This window comes from Eulemur rufifrons, chromosome 2, assembly GCF_041146395.1.
Source record: "Eulemur rufifrons isolate Redbay chromosome 2, OSU_ERuf_1, whole genome shotgun sequence".
NCBI classification, from domain to species: domain Eukaryota; kingdom Metazoa; phylum Chordata; class Mammalia; order Primates; family Lemuridae; genus Eulemur; species Eulemur rufifrons.
In genome coordinates this window covers 49,554,894-49,574,407 of record NC_090984.1, presented here as the reverse complement: position 1 = coordinate 49,574,407, position 19,514 = coordinate 49,554,894, and the positions used below count along the sequence as shown (strand labels likewise).

The following is a 19,514-nucleotide window of genomic DNA, read 5'->3' as shown; positions in this document are numbered from 1 at the left end:
CGGGTTCCGGGGCGGGGGCTCGGGCCGGCGGTGGCCGCGTCATGGCGGAGGCGGCTTTGGACGCCGTGCGGAGGGAGTTACGAGAATTCCCGGTCGCGGCAAGGGGTGAGTTTGTTTGCTCGGAGGCCGCGGCGTCCCCCGGACGCGGGAGGGGCCCTGGGGTGCCTCTGACACCGGGGGCGCGGAGCCTCGTGCGTAGGAGTGGTTGCTGGCCCCACTCAGATCGCTCTTCTGTCGCAGCCCGGTGGGTCGGTCCTCTGCTGCCCTCCGGTGTTCACGCACCCTCGTGGCTTCCTGGGGTGACTTGCCACATCGTTCCCAGGGCCCAGTGCATTCTTGACTGCGGTCGTGGTCCCCACAGTCTGAGCAGTTGGCTGTTGCCTTTCCCGGATTGAAGCCTTATTAACATTAAATACATACAGGTGGTGGTCGGATTCCCGCACCAGCCCTCCCCGCTGTGCAAGATTGTAGGCTGTCCAGGTGATCCCTGAATTTTCTCCTGCTTGGTTTTTATTCTTTCTTCCCCTCTTTCCTCCCTTCCGCCTTCCTTCCTTTTTCTTTCTCTTATGTTTTCAAACGATTTCTTACCACTGAACAAAACAGGCACATGTGTATGTAATGGGTAGCTATGGCCAGGCACGGTGGCTCATGCCTATAATCCTGGCACTTTGGGAGGCCCAGGCGGGAGGATCGCTTGAAGCCAGGAGTTGGAGACCAGTCAGGGCAACATAGGGAGACCTCCCCGCCCCATCTCTACAAAAAACAACAAAATTAACTAGCCGGTCATGATGGCAGGCACCTGTAGTCTCAGCTACTTGGGAGGCTGAGGCAGGAGGATCGCTTGAGCCTGGGAGTTAGATGTTGTAGTGAGTTATGATCTTGCCACTGCAGTCTAGCCCCAGCAACACAGTGAGACCCTGTCAAAAAAAAAAAAAAGTTAATAATATACAATGGGTATGTAATATAAACAAGCTTTTCTCCCATCTCCAGTGTTCATCCTTCCAGAAAGATTCTGTTTATATTCATGCACACATATGACTCAACACCCGCCCCCCCTTTTTTATACATATGGTAGCCTGCTAAACACACTTCTGCACTGTGTATCTTGGAAATCATTCCACACCCCTGTACTTTGGTCCTTTTCACACTTGTGTACTAGTACTGTAATTTACTGAGTCTGCTCATGCTAGGCATTTAGGTCATTGTCAGTCTATTATTTTCAATAATGCTGCAACCAGTACTTTGAGTATCCATTTAACAATTATTTGTTAAGCCCCTCTATGTGCTAAGCCCTGTTCAGTGTGTTTGGGATACATCACTGAGCAAAACAAATTGCTGCTTTCACAGGGCTTACATTCTAAGCCGGGAGGCAGACAATTACCCTAGGCTCACTGAAGAAGTAAATAGTATAGTAGAAGAAATAGAAGATAAGTGCAGGGCCCGAAAAGCTGTAGATGGGAGTGTCTGCTGTGTTCAGGGAACAGTGAAGAAGGCAGTGTGCAGGAGTAGTATGTGCATGTGTGTGAATATTTTTATTGGTTAAATTCTCAGCAGAAGAATTGTTGGGTCAAAGGAATTGTTTGGATCCCTTTTGAAATTTTCTCATTTTGAAGCCCCGGGAGAGAAAATATGCCATTCTCTAAAGGAAATCATGAGCAGGTAAAATGGAAATACGTAATTGCAGAAAATCCAAAGGGTAAAAAAAGTTTCCATGTATTTTAAGAATCTCAGTGAGCACAACAGGGAGATGTACTAAGCCCCAGATCACCTTCTCCACAGGTGACTGCTTTTTAAATTTTATTTAAAATAAATTTTTTAGAGGTGGGGTCGCAATATGTTTTTGATCTCAAACTACTGCGCTCAAGTGGTCCCCCTGCCTCACCTCCAGAGTAGCTGGGACCATAGGAGCGAGCCACTGAGCCCGGCCCAGGTGACTGCTTTGGTGGGCTGGCATGACTGGGAAGGCTTTTGCCACTTTCTTCCCTCCTTGCTGCCATATCTACTGGGCAGGTTCTATATTGCCTCTAGCCAGGGATGCAAGTACATGTGTCAGCTCTTTCCAGTTTTCCTGGGCCCACCAGGGTTTTCCCACGTAGTTCCAATTTCTAATCTAAAGACAGTCACTTTCCAACTGATTGCAAGGCAGAGATGACTGGTGATGTGGCCAGCCATGAGAGAGGGAGCGTGATCTCAGAGGTCAAAATGAGTGCCAGAGCCATTTGGAGCAGGATGCGGCAACCACCAACCTGGGCCAAGGCCTTCCAGCCAGACCTCAAGCACGAAAGTAACAAAGCAAAGCCCTGGACACTTTATAAAAGCCAGCAGAAAGACATTCCAGTGTGAGTGAGCTGCAGGAGCAAAGTATGGTACCTCCTGAATAGAGAGTGTATGGCAGGGGCAGGCACAAGTCAGGAGGAAATCCGACTGGAAAGGTAGGTTGGTCCTGATCCCGCATGGCAAGGCAGACTGTGCTCTGTAAGGAGTGGTGGTAAGCCATCAAAGGGTTTGTTACTAGGGGTGTGACAAGATGAGACTATTTTCAGACAAGGACTGGGGCCAGGATGGTAGATGCTCTGAGAGGGACTAGAATTAAGCCAGTGGACGGTGCGGCCAGTGCTGGTGCGGCAGCCATTCAGCCAGGATGCTGGAGACTTTCATTCAACCATTAAGCACATATTTCCTGAGCACCTGTGTGCTAGGTACGTTCTAGGTCCTGGGGATGCATCTTACTTTTCTTCCAGTGGTGTCATCTGGCAGTTTATCTCCCAGGTAGGTTATAAGCCTCTTGAGATGATGACTGGATCATCTGTTGATACCTCCACAGTGCCCAAGCCAAGTGCTGAGCACATTTTAGGTGCTCAGTAAACATCACTGTGGAAGGGGGCTTTCCAGAGCCACGCCACACCCAGACTAGCCCCAAGCCTTGGCCCTACTCATTCTGGAGCTCCCAGCACAGCCCCAGTGGCCGTCTTTCCTGATGGATGCTAGGAAGTTGGCCCCTCTGGGGTGGGAAAGCTGAAGGTCCACTCTGTAGGGCCCAGACATGGCCCCACAGAGGATTCACGTTATGCGCTGAGTCACAGCCCCTGGCCCTGTGGACTCTGATGGCCCATCCTGGTGTGTTTGTGTGTGCTTTCTGCTTCTGCCTTAAATTTCTCTTCGTAGTCTTTTTTTCCTGGTTGTCCAGGGTCCCTTGGTCACCAATGGGCATTTCCCAGTGACACAGCATGGCCTTCCCAGGGAGGGCATCTCTTCTGCAGGCAGTGGGGCATGGACTGGGTGCTACTGGCTTCAGCCCGTATCCCCTCTTTCTCTCAGAGCTCAGTGTGCCTCTTGCTGTGCCCTACCTGGACGAGCCCCCCACTCCACTCCACTTCTACCGAGACTGGGTCTGTCCCAACAGGCCCTGCATCATCCGCAACGCCCTGCAGCACTGGCCGGCCCTGCACAAGTGGTCCCTCCCCTACCTCAGGTGGGAGCTGCCCTGGGGTGGAGCATGGTTGGTGATTACTGGCATCTGGGTGTAAGCCAAGTTTTCATTCCTCCAGAGCCACAGTGGGCTCCACAGAGGTGAGTGTGGCTGTGACCCCGGATGGTTACGCAGATGCCGTGCGAGGGGACCGCTTCGTGATGCCTGCTGAGCGCCGCCTGCCCCTGAGCTGTGTGCTGGACGTGCTGGAGGGCCAGGCCCAGCACCCGGGAGTGCTCTATGTGCAGAAGCAGTGCTCCAACCTGCCCTTTGAGCTACCCCAGCTGCTGCCTGACCTAGAGTCCCACGTGCCCTGGGCCTCTGAGGCACTGGGTGAGTCAGGGCAGGTGGACCCAGGCCCAGGGCGGGCAGGAAAGAGGTGGGAAGGAAGGGGCCAACCTGCCCACTCATTCTCTCTCTCTGGTGATGACTTGGCCCGGCCCGGCGAGGTCAGGTGCTGCCCACTAAATGCTCAAGCTTCAGGCCTTGACTTAATAATAAATGAGCTACTAAAGATTGCTACCTTTCCTTCTGCCCCAGGGAGGGAGGGAGGGCTCCTCCCCCAAGCTTTCCCAACCTCTGCTGCTTCTCCGTGATTCTCTTCCTTGGGACTCCTTTGCCCCCGCCCAGGTTTCGGGTCTAGCATCACTGTGTGGTGGCGTCCCAGCCTGGCCTCCTAACACCCTCTGCCCCACAGGAAAGATGCCTGATGCTGTGAACTTCTGGCTGGGAGAGGCAGCTGCGGTGACATCTTGTACGTGTTAGGGGAATGCAGAAGTGGGGAAGGAGCAGGCTGGGGCAGACGGAGGGAAGATGAGGCCAGGAGTAGAAGGTTGGGCCTGGATGGAAGTTGGGCTGACCGTTCTCTACAGTTTCATTTGGGCCTCTGGGACTCGAGCACCCCTGACGGCTGAGGTGGGGGAGGTGCCCATGGCATTGAGGGTGGGGTGCGTTGTTTCTTCTAGATCCCAAGAAGGCTGTGCAAAGGCAAGCTAGGTTGGGGGTGAATTTAGGAGAAGGCTGTTGGCTCCATCTCCCTTCTTGGCAGAGGTGAGCTCAGGGCCTGGTGGGCAGAGTTCGGAAACGCACACCGAAGCCCCTGGCATCTCCTCGAGCCTGCTGACTCTGTGCGCTTTTCTTCCCCATAGGTGGTTTGGGGGGTGGGCTGTGAACATGATGGTTTCCCCCCACAGTTCCCCGCTTCATGCTCTGCCCCCTGGGCCTTCTTTCTGTTGGCAGTGCACAAGGACCACTATGAGAACCTCTACTGTGTGGTCTCAGGAGAGAAACACTTCTTGTTACATCCACCCAGCGACCGGCCCTTCATCCCCTATGGTAGGGGATGTGGCCTGCAGGGACTGAGGAACAGGTGGCCCAAGGTGGAGGGAGGGCAGCGAGAGCCCTGGGCAGGCTGGTGTCCCGGTCTGAAGTGTGTCCACAGCGTCTCCACTGCACCAGGGTCCCTGTGCCCAGGGAGCACGAAGAGTGGCTGGCGGGAGGAGGGTCTGGCAAACTCCAGGCCATTGAGATCTTCCACACCCTTCTCCCTTGGGCTTCAGAGCTGTACACACCGGCAACCTACCAGCTAACCGAAGACGGCACATTTAAGATGGTGGATGAAGAAGCCATGGAGAAGGTGTCTGTCCTGTTCTTGGGCTCTAGGGAGGGGGAGGGGCGATAGCCTGGGCTCTGAGGAGCAGGCACGAAGGATCTGGGGAGGTGGCACCTTGCTCTGAAAAGTCCATAAGTCTGGGGCCTTTCAGTGCCAAGCAGAGCAGGCCTGTGGAAGGCACAGAGCCTGAAGGCTTGGGGCCTGCTCCCTGGCATCTGATGTGTCCCCAGGTGCCCTGGATCCCACTGGACCCCTTGGCTCCAGACCTGGCCCGGTACCCCGGTTACAGTCAGGCCCAGGCGCTTCACTGCACGGTGCGGGCTGGCGAGATGCTCTACCTGCCAGCCCTGTGGTTCCACCACGTCCAGCAATCCCATGGCTGCATTGCGGGTGAGGAGTTGCCCAGGCCACCCTGCCCAGGCCCAGCAGGGCATCTGGGGAGGCAGCTCTGGAGGCTCTGGGTCAGAAGAGGGACCTTTGTGCTCAGGTCCCCGTTCTCTCCACAGTGAATTTCTGGTACGACATGGAGTATGACCTCAAGTACAGTTACTTCCAGCTGCTTGACTCCCTTGCTAAGGCTTCAGGCCTCAACTGATGGATCCCTGGAGAACACTGCCAGGCACAACTCGGGGGAGCTTGGGCCCCTCCCTGGCCGGGCTGACACTGGAGACAGCCTGGAGCTTGAGCACATGCTGGCTGCTGGCCCAGGGTGCGACTCGGGTTGGGATCAGCTTTGGAAGATCTCGGGATGAGGTCAGGAGGACTCAGAGGTGCCAGGCAGGTCTGGGTGAGGGCTCCCCGGAAGTTGCCACAGAGGTGAAGAGGAGTGGGGATGAGGAACAGCAGCGCCTCTCACCAGCGCTGTGACTTTGGGCGAGTCACTGCCTCTCAGGGCGTTGGTGTCTGTAAAACGGAAGTAATGGTGGCTCCACCTCCCGAGGCTGTCGTGGGGCTGGGGTGCTACCTGTGAGGGCCAGCGCTGGTGGGCACAGAGGAAGTGTTCAATAAAAGGTGACTGTGAGTCACATGTTCTGATTCTCTCGCAGTTGCTGCCTTAGTCTGTCGAGGGCCTGAAGGTTTGTTCAGGTAAAAATTTCAGGGCGACCCTGATTGGCGGTGAGGGCTGGATCCAGGCCTGGACCTGAGGAGCTGTCTGCTGCCCAAATCCCTCTGTTCAGTCTTCTTGTGACTCTGTGACCCGGACCTTTTTGGCTCAGCGCTGCTGAAGCTATTTGTAGCTTTGCCCTGGCCTGGTTTACTGTCCTACCCCAGTTCCAGGGCAGCTGGTGGGGTCTGGTGCCCCGTGCCCCTGCGTGCCAACCCACAGGCCTCATCCCAGCCACCCAGCACCCAGCTCCAAGGGTGGAGGTGGCCCAGCACATGGCTTTGAAGGGTTTTATGTGATGGCCACTCCCTTGCCAGGTTGTGATGGGGACTGGGTGCTCTTCTCAGACTGGCCGAGCGCTTCAGTCAGGACTGGGCATTCCTGTCGTACTGGCACCCGGATTGTGAAAGGCCTGCGGGGCACTTGGCTCTTGCCTTTGCTGCTGCTCTGGGGCCCACACCCTGCCTGCCCTCTGCTCAGCCGCCAGCAACAAGCTTTCCCGGGAGCCCCCCTCTGAATTGGGGTGGCGACACAGGGCTGGGTAGGGGAGGCCTGGATGGCGATGGCTGGAGAGTGTGGGTCTTCCAGGGAGCTGGGGCAGGGTGTCAAGGCCCCACCACAGTGGTGTCTGTGGCTCTAGTGTAGGTTTCAGGTACCTCATTTCCTGGACAGGTGGCCGGTCCAGTAGTGGGTGTGGGGCTTGGGTGGAGCAGAGATGGGTGGGAGGGACCCGGGAGGAGCTCCGGGTCAGCTGTGACACCGCTGGCTCTGGGTTAAAACTTTGACAGTCCTTGGTCCTGCGCCATCATTCCTGCTCCTGAGGACTCAGCCTCATGGCTCTGGTAAGGCCCAGCAGGGCACTGGGCACCACCCTCACCCCGGCCCCCCACCCGGGGCCTGGTTAATGCTGTTTCTTAGAGGAGCTATGGTCGGCTGCCGGTGTAGACGGGGGTGTTTGGTGACCCCAGGACCAGGACAGTGAGCAGAAGCCAGGGGAGAGGAGGGTCCTGAGTGCTTTGTGCCTTGAGAATGGGCTCCAGGCAGAGCTCCCTGGCACTGTGGACTTGGGCCCTGGGGATTCACAGGCTCTCAGCTGCCATCCTGGGGCCCCAGAAGGAAGTGGCTGCTCTGATGCTCCTGACTCAGCCGTGTGGGGGCCCCAGGGCTGACACAGATGGAGGAGCTTCCCCCGCTCTGCCTCTGACCCAGGTTGCTCCCTGGACTCGGGCTGACAGAGCCCTTCTGGAGGCAGGGTTGGGGGCCACAAGGAAGGACCAGCTGGCACAGGCTTCTCCGGCCAGACACGCCTGCCAGCCTGCGTTTCCAGAACCAGGGGTGTGGGTTTGAAGGGAGCTAGCTGGAGACCATCTTCAGCCTGACCTTGCAGGGCCCGGAGGCCTGGTGACCTGTGGGCAGGCTGAGCTAGTAGCTGCTGTCCCTGGCTGGCAGAGCCCATTGCCGGCATGGTCCTCTGCCTGCGGTGGAGAGGATCAGCTCAGCGGGGGGCCGAGGCCCTGACATGCCACTTCCCTTGCCTCGACAGTGTGTGTCCCCTGTCCCCCACGACCAGCCTCAGCTGCTTAGCAAGGTGTGGTGTGGGTATGTGGGGCGGAAAGACAAGAGGATGCTACACCTAGGAAACAGGCAGGTAGATGTGGGGCGGAAATCTGGAGCTAGCCTGACTGGGTTCCAATCCCAACTCTGGACCTCAGGCAGCCGGTTACATAACCTCTTTTGTGCCTCAGTGTCCTTGTGGAGTTGGTCATCGCAGTGATGGTAAATAGTGGCCATAGCATACAGCTGTGTGATAAATGAGTTAATACACGCAAAGCCTTGGCCCAGAGCCGGGCACAGAGCGTTATGTAAGTGCCGGCAGGTACCGTGGAGATGCCAGGTCTCTGTCGACGCCGGAGTCTGATGGGGTGGAGGACAGGCCTGGGGCTGAGTGGGCTGGATTCTTTTGGTTCAGGATGAGGCTTTGAGGGATTGCCCCGGTATCCCCTGCGGCCCCTGTCACCTCTGGCCCCATCGGCCTGCAGCAGGTCTGCCCCTCTCCCTCTGCAGGCAAAGGTGCCTGGGACCTGCCTGCTCACGGTCCGTGTGCTGCAGGCGCATGGCCTGCCCTCCAAGGACCTAGGTGAGCCGCCCGCTTCCCGGGCCCTGTGCTGGGCTGAGGGAGGAGGAGGGCACTGCTGTGGACTCAGCGGAGTGAAGCCGGGGGGTGTGGCCTGGAAGAGGGTGCTGAGCGGGGGTTCTGGCTGGAAAGTGGCAGCTGGGGCTCTGCTTCTGTCCCCGCTGCCTCCCCACCCAGCCCACACCCCACAGCTCTCAAGGTGGTGGAGGGAAGTGGACTGTGGGTGACTGGCTGGGAGGGGCTCTTGGCCATCGCTGGGCACTTGCTCTTCCTTCCTGCAGTGACCCCCTCTGACTGCTACGTTACCCTGTGGCTGCCCACGGCCTCCAGCAACAGGCTGCAGACACGCACGGTCAGGAACAGCAGAAACCCTGTCTGGAACCAGAGCTTTCACTTCCGAATCCACAGCCAGCTCAAGGTGGGCCAGGCATCAGCTGTCCGCCCACTGTCCTCTCCCAGGCCCTCGATCCCTGTCCTGCTCACTTCCCCCTTCTAGAATGTTCTCTTTCCCTGTTCCCTTTCTAGAACATGGTGGAACTGAAAGTCTTTGACCAGGACCTGTTGACCAAAGACGACCCCGTGTTGTCAGTGCTGTTTGACGTGGGGACGCTGCGGGTTGGGGAGTTGCGGCGTGAGAGCTTCTCACTGAGCCCTCAGGCAAGGCCGCGTCCGCCCTGCGGGCCCCAGCAGTCCAGCTGGTGTCGGGGTTGGAAGCACCCATGCACACAGCCTCCTCCTCGCCCTTCTAACTCGCTTATCTCTCCCCAGGGTGAGGAGCGGCTAGAAGTTGAATTTCGGCTGCAGAGTCTGTGAGTCTGGGGCTGTGGGGCGATTCTGGGTGGGAGCACCTCCTCCTGGGAAAGACAGCGCCAGCACACCCCGCTCTGGTGCCTTCCCCGTGGGGGCGAGCACCTGAGAAGCCGTGTCTTTCCAGGACAGACCGAGCTGAGCAGCTCGCCAGCAATGGCATCCTGGTGGTGAGTGTGGAACAGCCCCGGGTGTGGGCTGGGCTCCCCTGGGAACTCCTCCCTCATGCCGCTGCTCGAAGCTCTGGCCCACCACGACCTGGGTCACGGGTAGAGCTGAGTTTGGGGGACCCTGGGGTTTCAGTTCGTCAAGGGAATACAGTGTCGAGCAAATGCTTGGTGACTCGGGGGCCACGATCATAAAGGCTGACGAGCAGGAACCAGGTGCTGGGAGGGTGGGATCCCTGAACAGGGGAGGGGTCCGTGTCTGAGGGGCTTTCTTAACAACTCAGGCCCGGGAACTCTCCTGCTTGCACGTTCAACTGGAGGAGACGGGGGACCAGAAGGGTGAGTCCCTGACCCTCGGGACAGCCCCAGCCCTCTGTCTATCTTCCCCCTTTCTGAGGGGCCCTGGCGGGGACCTTGCATTGGCTACCTTCAGCTTCCAAAGGCAGGCGTAGCAGTTGGGCAAATGCACGCAAAATCCAGGCTCCCCAGGACCTGAGCTTTTCCCCTTCATCCTCCTCCAAGGGGCTGTGGAGGGGGCTCTGTGTCCCAGCCTCCGCCTGGGCCAGACCTCCATTTCGGGGACAGGAAAGCCCTCCAGGCCCCTCAGGCAAGACGAGGGAGTCCACAGGCAGAGATCCCATTCCCAGCTTCTGTGCTCTGGTTTCTGTTTCTAGGGTCAGAGCGCGGAGTTGAGCTGGTGTTGCCCGGGTCCTTTGAGGGTGCACAGGAGGCCTCTGTGGGCACCAGCCCCTTCTGCTTCCATTGCCCGGCCTTCTGGGAGCAAGAGCTGGGTATCCATCTGCAGGTAGAGTGTCTCCCTCCCTCCAGGGAGGACCCCCGGGACCGCCACCCTCCTCCCCTCAGCGCCTCCTCCCAGCCTGACTCTGCTCACCCCGAGCCCCACATCCCCCACCGCTCCCTGCATTCGGGCCCCCTCGGCAGCACGGGGCCTCCTGTCCCCTCCTTCCTGCTCTCTGCTACAGCCAGCGGGAGTTGGTGAGGTCCTTGCTAGGAGAGGAAGGGTGAGGAGTCTCAGGTCTTCCTCCTCCCCACTGCAGGATGCCCCCCAGGAACAACTGAAGGTGCCACTGCAGGCGCTGCCCTCTGGCCAGGTGGTGAGGCTCGTCTTCCCCACGTCCCAGGTACTGGGCACTTGTCCAGAGGGGAACTAGGTGCCTGGCTGGGCTGGGCCCCAGGCCTTGAAGGGATGGGCCTGCTTCTGTAGCTGCTTCTCTCTGTGGGTCACGCCCTGAGCAGGTGCCGGGTGGGCTCTGGGGGGCGTGTCCTCTGAGCATCCCACCTTCTGGCTTCAGGCCTGGCCCCTGTGGAGATGGTTGAGGGCCTCTGAGAGCAAAGGGCCCTCATAGGGGTGCGCCTGGGGCCAGGGTGGGAGGAACAGAGCTGGGTGGAGGTGGCCAACCTTTGTGACTGGGGCCTTCATGGTTTTCAGGAGCCCCTGATGAGGGTGGAGCTGAAAAAAGAAGAAGGGTGAGAGCCTGCCAGGGATGGGCAAGGCCACAGAAAAGCAACAGGGGAGGCGGATGAAGCCATGCAGAATCAGGCGTCTGGCCTAGAGGAGTGAGGGGGAGAGACAGGCAGCTCATGGGACAGTCGCCACTCACCCTCTGAGATGCTGGGGGCTGGCTGCCGGGGCAGCGGGAAGTGCTGGGAGGGAGCCTTACTTAACATGTGAAGGCAGAGGAGGGTGTGTCCAGCCCAGCACCAGGCACATGGGAAGCCCTTGCTGAGTGGTTGGCTGGGAAACAGGTGAGGAGGTGAGGACAGTACCATGGTTTGAGGCAGAGAGGGCAAGGAAACCAAGAGGGGAGAGGGGAAATCGCGTGCCTTTGGGTGGAAGCTACTGTGGAAGGTCACCTTAAATGACCTTCATTGAGGACTCACCACCCTGGACCCCCAAGCCTAGGGAGAGTAGCTTCTCACCAAGCAGGGATGGGATCGTTGGTCCTTCTTTCCTGCCCGCTCTGTGGTCATTTTGGGGCTCAGTGAGGGAGTGAGGCTGAGACTTGGAGGTGGGATCCAGAGTGTCGGGTCCTGCCCAAGAGCCGTCTGCACCGGGGACGCCAACATTCCCTGTCCTGAGTCTGCTTTGCTGCATTCCCAAGTGCGTCCACACATGGGCCTGGGTCCGCCTTCTCTATGCACACTCCACAGGTGTCAGACTTCAGAGTGTCACGACATAGGAGTGGCGGTAACGGTTGGGCAGAGGGGAGGAGAGAGGGCAGTGGGCTTTGCAGGTGAGGCAGACGCAGCTTCCCTTTCTCTGGGGGGCTGAGAGCTGCCTCACAGTCTCTCTCTTCCCCCCAGACCCCAGGAGCTGGCCGTGCGGCTGGGCTGCGGGCCCTGCGCCGAGGAGCAGGCCTTCCTCAGCAGGAGGAAGCAGGTGGTAGCCGCGGCCCTGAAGCAGGCCCTGCAGCTGGACAGAGACCTGCACGAGGACGAGGTCTGGGGGCTGGTTGGGTGGGTTGTCCCCAGGCTTGCTCAGGCCTAGAGTCCCGTGCTGGTCACCGCAACTGGTTGCTCTGTAACCAGAGCCTGTCCCTGCCCAGCGTGTCTGTCACTTGATGTTAGCAGGGGTTTGATAGTGGCGGACGGTTGCATGAGGCACCTGGGGCTTACAGACGGGGACTTCCCCCCCGCCCTCGCTTTCCTCCTCTTTGTTTCCTGGTCCTCGGCGTGGCCCAGGTTTTGAGACTGGGCCCAGCCTGACCGATGAGTGAGACAGGAATGTGGTATGAGGACCGCCTGCTGGCCCGGGTGGTCCCAGGAGTTCAGGTCAGCCTGGGTCATCTCCTAGGGGAATCACTTCTTCTTGCAAGAGAAGGGAAGATGGCTATTTGGGACACTTTCGAGGTAACCCTGGGGCTGGCAGAAAGTAATCATCAGACCCAGGGGCTGGGGGTGAGGAGATGAGGCCTGGCACTTGTCTGGGTCATTTTTCCTGGAGTTTTTAAAACTAGAGAAACCTGAGCCTTGGGAGGCTGCTTCCGACTAGATCCTCAGCAGGGCTAACTCATAACTGGTCCCAAGACCTCTGATCAGATCTTGACAGGCCTTAGCTAGAGCTCAGTGGCCACTTGACTTCCTCCCTCCTCTTCCTGTGGCTTGGCCTTCTCCTTTCCTAGGGGCCTCTCTGAGCCTGGCTGTCCTCTCTTCCAGATCCCAGTGGTAGCTATAATGGCCACTGGTGGTGGGATCCGGGCAATGACTTCCCTGTATGGGCAGCTGGCCGGCCTGAAGGAGCTGGGCCTCTTGGATTGCATCTCCTACATCACAGGGGCCTCGGGCTCCACCTGGTGAGCTGGAGGTGGTTGAGTGCCGGGGCCTGCGGGGGCTGGTTGGGGTGGCAGGGGTGCCAGTGGTAAGGCTCTCCTGGGCCTCTGAGCAAACTGAGGGCTGGGAGAATGCATGTGCCAGGGAGAAATGTGCTCAAGGGGACCCTTAAAGGTCCCTGCCAGGCTGTTGTCTTAGAAGAGAAAGTCTAAGGCCTGTGAGGTCTGGATGGCGTTCTTAAGTGAGAGCTCCCCTGGCTTTGGCTTTTCCCAGGGCCTTGGCCAACCTCTATGAGGACCCAGAGTGGTCTCAGAAGGACTTGGCAGGGCCCACAGAGTTGCTGAAGACCCAGGTGACCAAGAGCAAGCTGGGGGTGCTGGCCCCGAGCCAGCTGCGGCGGTACCAGCAGGAGCTAGCTGAGCGTGCCCGCCTGGGCCACCCCACCTGCTTCACCAACCTGTGGGCTCTCATCAATGAGGCGCTGCTGCACGATGAGGTGTGCAGGGGTGCAGGCCAGGGGGAGGGCCGGAGATGGGGTCTGGGACTGGGGAGCAGGGGTGGGAAGGCTCCAGGCAACTGTGGCCTTAGGTTCCAATCGTCTTTTCCCTAGCCCCATGACTACAAACTCTCCGATCAGCGGGAGGCCCTGAGTCGTGGCCAGAACCCTCTGCCCATCTACTGTGCCCTCAACACCAAGGGGAAGAGCCTGACCACCTTTGAATTTGGGGGTGAGTGGCCCCAGAGCTGAAGCTGTGCTCTCATGGTGGTGGGCAAGGGGTAACTGGGCCTGTGTGTAGGAGGTGGATGTTGCACCCACCTCCCCTGGACCAGCTCCCATGCTTTCCAGAGACTCTCATGCCGCCAGGGTCCCTCAGGCCTTAGGTCCCATGCTCGAAGTCCCAGGACAAGGCCTGAGCATTCTGGCCCTAGGCTGCCCTGAAGCAAAGCGTCCGGTGGGCATGTTGGTGCCGAGGGGGCCCCAAGGCTGAGGTGTGTGGCTTCCTCACAGAGTGGTGCGAGTTCTCCCCCTACGAGGTCGGCTTCCCCAAGTACGGGGCCTTCATCCCCTCCGAGCTCTTTGGCTCCGAGTTCTTCATGGGGCGGCTGATGAAGAGGCTTCCCGAGTCCCGTATCTGCTTTTTGGAAGGTGAGGAGCATGTAGAAGGCAGGAGGAGCTGGGCAGGGCTGGGGAACGGGCATGGGCGAGAGGGCGGACCTCGACCTTCCCAGCTCAGTAACCATTCAGGACGGGCCATGCGGAAGGGTTGGGTTGTGACAGGGACGTGGGGGACTCTCTTCCCCGCATGTCACTCTTCCAGGTATCTGGAGCAACCTGTATGCAGCCAACCTTCAGGACAGCTTATACTGGGCCTCAGAGCCCAGCCAGTTCTGGGACCGCTGGGCCCACAGTCAGGCCAGCCTGGGTAGGTGCTTGGCCTCTTGTGAGGGTGCAAAGGGGCAGCCAGTTGGGGGTGCATTGCGGGGGTGGTGAGGGTGGCTCTCAGGCCTTTGTGGGTCTCAACTGTTCCCCCTTCAGGGCTACCACAGAGGTTGAGATAAAGTCCAGGGGTCCCCATTTCCTGAAAGACACCCCATTTCCCCAACACTCTGTGCAGACAAGGAACAGGTCCCCCTTCTGAAGATAGAGGAGCCACCCACAACAGCCGGCAGGATAGCTGACTTTTTCACCGACCTTCTGACGAGGCGCCCACTTGCTCAGGCCACCCACAATTTCCTGCGTGGCCTCCAGCTGCACAAAGACTATTTCCAGCATCCGTACTTCTCCACCTGGAAAGGTATCTGCTTCTCTCCACAGACTCTGCCGCATCCTGGGGCCGCGAGTCTCTAGTCTAGACATCTTCACTGTGGGCTCCCCTCCCCTCCCCTCAGCACCACACCCTTTGGGCTCAGTTGCTTGAACTGCTTGGAGCAGGAGCTCCTTCTCTCTCCCCTTGTGATGGGGACACAGGGCCCACCTGCAGGGCTGCAGGAGGTGGGGGTGTTCCTTCAGCAGGAGAGAGCAGGCGCCAGAGGGCAGAGTCTCTCTTCCCACCAGCAGCAAGAAATCGCCATTAGCCTGGAGGAGTCTGAGGCCCTCCGTATCCATGACAATTGCTGCTCCTCCCCTCAACCCCCTAACCTTTCCAGCCACCAAACTGGATGGGCTCCCCAACCAGCTGACACCTGCGGAGCCCTACCTTTGCCTGCTGGATGTCGGCTACCTTGTCAACACCAGCTGCCCGCCCCTCCTGCAGCCCACTCGGGACGTGGACCTCATCCTGTCGCTGGACTACAATCTCCATGGAGCCTTTCAGGTTGGAGAGGGGGTGGGCAGGACCTTCCGTAGGACAGGTAGGACCTGGGATGTTGGGGCAGGCATGGCAGGTGGTGGGTGACCCTGGCCCAGCTTCCTTTAGCAGCTGTGACAGTGATACTATGTGCATGGAACGCTGGGGAACTTCCTCTGCTCAGGAAGTGGGAGTGGTGGGAAGCTGGTGATGTTTTCCTGGGCATTTTGTATTTGGGTCCCCTCTGCTGTACCCACACCCTGTAAGGTCCTGGACTTCGGGGACCCACCTGCCGTGAGTTTCTGTGTTGCTCCAGTGCGAGGTTCTTGCCTCCCCAGTTCAAGCCCTAAGTCCTGTGTCTTAGTGAAGCTCCACATTCAGTCAGCCCAGTGTTGAGGACACTAGGGGCCTGTGGGCTTGTCCCTCTGATGCCACTTCTGCCCACCCTGCAGCAGCTGCAGCTCCTGGGCCGCTTCTGCCAGGAGCAGGGGATCCCCTTCCCACCCATCTCACCCAGCCCAGAAGAGCAGCGGCAGCCACGGGAGTGCCACACCTTCTCCGACCCCGCCCGCCCCGAAGCCCCCGTGGTGCTGCACTTCCCCCTGGTCAACGACTCCTTCCGGGAACACTCGGCCCCTGGTGAGTCACCGTCCACCTCCTGGTGCCCTGGCCCCGTCACTCCTGTGTCCTTTATGCCTCTCCATCCATGGGTTACCCGCACCCCCCACCTTTGCCCCCAGGCCTTGCCCCCTGTGCCTAGGCTGCCCTCTCTCCACAGGGGTCCGGCGGACACCTGAGGAGGCAGCAGCTGGGGAGGTGAACCTGTCTTCATCCAGCTCCCCCTACCACTACACAAAGGTGACTTACAGCCAGGAGGATGTGGACAAGCTGCTGGGCTTGACACATTACAACATCTGCAACAACCGGGAGCGGCTGCTGGCGGCCCTGCGCCAGGCTGTGCGGCGGAGGCAGCAGCACAGGCGCGAGTGACAGTGGAGGGGAGGCGCCCCGGCCCCCACCGCCCTTGCCTCTTTCAGGCTCATTCCCCGTCGTTCCCGTCATCTCCAAGTGGCCCAGTCACAGCGCCACCGCAGTATGTGCCCAGAACCGCCCAGATGTGGCGCTGAGGGTAGCAGTGGGAAGACGGAGGCTGGAGCCCAGGGCAGCACTGACCTCATTTACACAAGTACCCAATGGCCTGTGACTGTCCTGCCTTCTGTGCCACTGTGAATAGTGCACAAAGTGAAATGGAGCGCTGTATACGTTACAGAGACTCAACTGTGAGGCACCGAGGTCATGTCATTCCAGGCTCTGGGTTATACATTGCAAGGACTGGTTTAAAAAACGAAACGAAATGACAAAACGTCTCGCCCGCTACCTTACAGAGCTAGCTCGTCAGCGGGGGCTTCCCCCTAAAGCAGGACAGCTGCTCACAGACACCCTTTTCAAGCAGGGAGGAGGCCAGTTTTGCTTGGGGGCGGGGGTCTCTGCTGCTGTAGCCCTGGCCGTGCCTACCTGACCTGTTGCAACACCTGTCCTCTTCACCCAGGCAGGGATGTCGCGGCGAGGCCAAGGATTCAGTCAAAGGGCCTCTTCCTGCCACCTGATAGGGGTAGCCAGGCTTGGGACCAGACGCACCAAAGAGAGAGACCAGTGGCAACGTTGTAACTTTAGCAGGCCGTGACTTTGGTGGGGCCGGGCCTGGCTTTGGGCAGAGCCTGGATCTGAGCATACAGGAGGAAGACGCCCTTGTGCCTCTAGCTGAGTCTCATTCTGGTCCCCTAGAGGTGTCCTCACTTGTAGCTGGCTTGAGGTTCTCGTCCAGGCCCAGACCTGTTGGGAAAGCAGGGAGGCAGAGCGCATTCAGGGGCTGGCCACCCCAGAATCTTCTCCAAGCACTGGTGCCCCAGCCCTCTGGTCTCCCCGGAACAACCCACCTCCTAGAATAGGTGTGAGAAACAGGCGAACGGGACAGAATTGCCTTGATTTTCACAGCCTACCTCACTGTGTCTAGGAGAAGGCCTGTCTCTTCAGCAACACATGGGCGTCATACATTGGAGCCCGTGGGCCTTGGGGAGTGGGGTGGATGACTGTGCCAAGGCCACAGCCATGGTGGCCGCCCGTTACGGCGTGAGAGCCTTCCAGGCAGATGGCTCTGGCTATGACATACCAAGGTTCACCCCACGCTTGGCAGCCCATCCCTGGAGGATGTGCCCATACCCTGTCTCCAATCCCTCCCCATTTTCGTCTAACCCCAAGTGTCCCCTCTTTTAGAGAGCCCAACGCCTGCTGGCTTGGAGGTGGGAGAGATGGGGGTTAGGAGGTTGAGCAGCTGAATGACACTGGGATCCACAAGAAGAGGCTGAGGACCCAAATAAGAGCCATTTGCTCCTAAACCTCCACCTTAGCCTGCCCTAGTCCCTGGTCTGTGATCCCTGAGGACATGCTGACTCCTGGGCCCTCTCTATCCCCTGGGTGGGGGGTGCTGGGGAGAGCAGGAGACAGGCAGAGAGGGGTGTGAGCAGGGCGGAGAGGGCGTCTGGCTGCCCTGCAAACGCGAGCTCTGGCTTGGAGAGGGCAGAGGAGAAAGGAGACTGAAAATTGAGGCGTGCTCAGGGTGGGCAGACAAATCCAGCAAGCTTCCCAGCAATGTGCAGAGGGAAACCGGGGACACCCTCACCACAGAGCTGGTCAGAGCAGGAAAGGTGCTGGGAGCCCCGCACAGCTCCAGCTGCAGGGCCTGTCATCTGTAGGGTCTCCCCTTGTGCGGAGGGTGTGGAGCGATCTCTGGGGAGGGGACAGCCGTCCAGCCTGTGGGGAAAGGAGCCTTGAGGCCTGGACTCTGCGTCACAGCAGAGAGTGAGGCTTTGCACCCAGAGCAGGGGGTGTCAGGGCTTCCTGTTTCCCAGGGGTGGCCGAGGGTCTCGAATGTCTGGGTTTCCCCACAACCCAGCAGAGTAGGTCTGAGTCCAGGACCTTGGGCTTAAGAGGGTAGCGCTTGTGCCAGTCACTGAAACTTGGGGCTCCCCACCCAGGGGTCCTACCTGAGCAGGGCAGCGGGGCTGGGCGACTCGGCAGCACTCTCAGCCGGAAAGCCAATAGGTCTGGCTTTGAGTTCGGGGCTTAGACTCTGGGCTGCAGAGCAAGGAAGAGGTGTCAGCCCTGGCCCAGACACCGGGCCACCTGCAGCAGCCATCTCCCAGTGTGCTCCTTCCTCATGCTTCTGGGGGCTTGGCACGGCCCTGGGGAATCTGTCCCTGTCACAGTTCGCAGGGCTGAGCCTTCACGGTTTCCCCCACGACCTGGTCTCCTAGAAGACTTGGCGCAGATGAGCTAAGACAGGCTCAGCCTGGAGGACGGGGAGACCCTGAAATGCTGAAAAGGCTCAGGATCCCTTTGGGCTTCTGGAAAGATTGAGTCTTGGGGCAGAGTCCAGGGGAAACAGACACAGTGAGGAGCAGGATCCCAGAGACGGCAAGGACCCCCCAGCAGCCCCAGGGACATTCCTGAACACACCATCCCCACACAGAGCCCTGGCAGACCACGGGACAAAGAGAGAAAGTGGTCTGAGGGGGTTCCCCTGTGTTCCTACTGGTGGTAGGGCCCAGTGTGGCCACTGTCTGTGACACAACTCGAGGGAGGGGCCGGGGTGCCTGAGGACTGGAAGATTAGCGAGGCCCCCAGATCAGACGGAGCAGGGCCTGGAAAGCCCTTGGAGGAGAGGCCACGAGGACCCCAGCGGGCAGGGCTTGGTGTGGGAGACAACACGGGGCAGAACACGACCGGGGGAGGGGAGACTCAGACTGTCCCTACTGCTGCTGCTAACCAGCTGTGTGATCTTGGGCAAGTTGTTTAACCTCTCAGGGCCTTAAATTCTCTGAGAAAAGACAGTAAGTTCCACTTACTTCTCAGGGGTTGGAGACACTAGGCGTGAAATGTCCCAAGGATACACACAACACCCGTGGCACGGGGAGCCTGGGGCCCAATCAGCACCCACCACCCGTTCTTCCCCGCAGCCCACCTGCCGCGCTGCTCAGCGCTCGCTGCCGGCTCGCAGCCTGCTCTTCAGACGGTGGCGCACACAGGATCTCCGCCCCGCTGCTCAGCCTGGCACCCAGACAGCCATCGGTCAAACTCTCCACCTCCACTCTGGGGACCTGCCTCTCCCTCCTCCCCCCTCAGCCACGAGTGCCTGTGTCACTCTCTTCCCTCACCTGAGGGGGAGAGCGTGTTTCCTGCCGTGAAGGTCCCTCAGCCTCTCACACTGGGCTCCCGTGAGGTCAAGGGGGGCCATGGAAGCTGGTTTCTGAGGAGAAATGGGGAGCAGGGGTCACTGTGGCCAGCTCAGCTTTTCCCCGTGGGACTCTGTCCCCTGACCCCCTTGCCTCCTCCAGCCCCGTAAAGTCTGCGTCTGTGCGCTCCCATGCTGTCTGGCACCTCCGCTGCCATCCTGTCATCTGGGAACAGGCCCAGGGAGCTGCCCCTTAGGGTCCCATAATAGCTGCCCCGGGAGCTTGAGCCGGGCTGCGGAGACACGGCGGTGAGGGTGCTCCAGCCACACTCAGGGGAGAGACTAGAGCCTTGTCACAGCCTGGCCATGTGTCTCCGGAGACTCCCAGGGAAAGCACTGGATTGGGCCAA

The 19,514-nt window shown here is 59.3% G+C and overlaps 3 protein-coding genes across 4 annotated transcripts in view; 2 read left to right on the top strand and 1 right to left on the bottom strand.

Moving 5' to 3' along the window:
* The first annotated feature begins 10 nt into the window (after positions 1-10).
* Positions 11-5,685, top strand: JMJD7 (jumonji domain containing 7). 2 transcript variants are annotated; one of them, XM_069484475.1, is made up of 8 exons: positions 11-105; positions 3,319-3,472; positions 3,549-3,802; positions 4,167-4,223; positions 4,709-4,804; positions 5,029-5,105; positions 5,312-5,471; positions 5,588-5,685. In XM_069484475.1, exons 1-8 carry the CDS (start codon positions 42-44, stop codon positions 5,674-5,676), a joined length of 951 nt encoding a protein of 316 aa, XP_069340576.1. In that variant the 5' UTR covers positions 11-41; the 3' UTR covers positions 5,677-5,685. The 2 variants fall into 2 exon arrangements, with proteins under 2 accessions (XP_069340576.1, XP_069340575.1); XM_069484474.1 differs by lacking the exon at positions 11-105 and having other exon boundaries at positions 1,845-3,472.
* Positions 5,686-6,968: 1,283 nt separating this feature from the next.
* On the top strand, positions 6,969-16,431 carry PLA2G4B (phospholipase A2 group IVB). The gene is made up of 20 exons (XM_069484473.1): positions 6,969-7,028; positions 8,251-8,323; positions 8,602-8,738; positions 8,846-8,977; positions 9,089-9,129; positions 9,255-9,297; positions 9,579-9,633; positions 9,969-10,099; positions 10,353-10,436; positions 10,745-10,782; positions 11,620-11,755; positions 12,472-12,608; positions 12,859-13,081; positions 13,196-13,313; positions 13,595-13,732; positions 13,905-14,009; positions 14,202-14,381; positions 14,734-14,900; positions 15,326-15,512; positions 15,652-16,431. Exons 1-20 carry the CDS (start codon positions 7,020-7,022, stop codon positions 15,861-15,863), a joined length of 2,346 nt encoding a protein of 781 aa, XP_069340574.1. The 5' UTR covers positions 6,969-7,019; the 3' UTR covers positions 15,864-16,431.
* Positions 16,432-16,641: 210 nt separating this feature from the next.
* Positions 16,642-19,514, bottom strand: part of SPTBN5 (spectrin beta, non-erythrocytic 5) — a 43,859-nt gene continuing 40,986 nt past the window's right edge. Inside the window, exons 65-70 of the mRNA XM_069492225.1 lie at positions 19,311-19,397; positions 19,088-19,179; positions 18,895-18,980; positions 17,918-18,008; positions 17,554-17,684; positions 16,642-16,706 (exon numbers count right to left, since the gene is read on the bottom strand). Of these exons, the coding sequence (XP_069348326.1) occupies positions 16,642-16,706; positions 17,554-17,684; positions 17,918-18,008; positions 18,895-18,980; positions 19,088-19,179; positions 19,311-19,397 (552 nt within the window). The remainder of the gene's footprint in view (positions 16,707-17,553; positions 17,685-17,917; positions 18,009-18,894; positions 18,981-19,087; positions 19,180-19,310; positions 19,398-19,514) is intronic.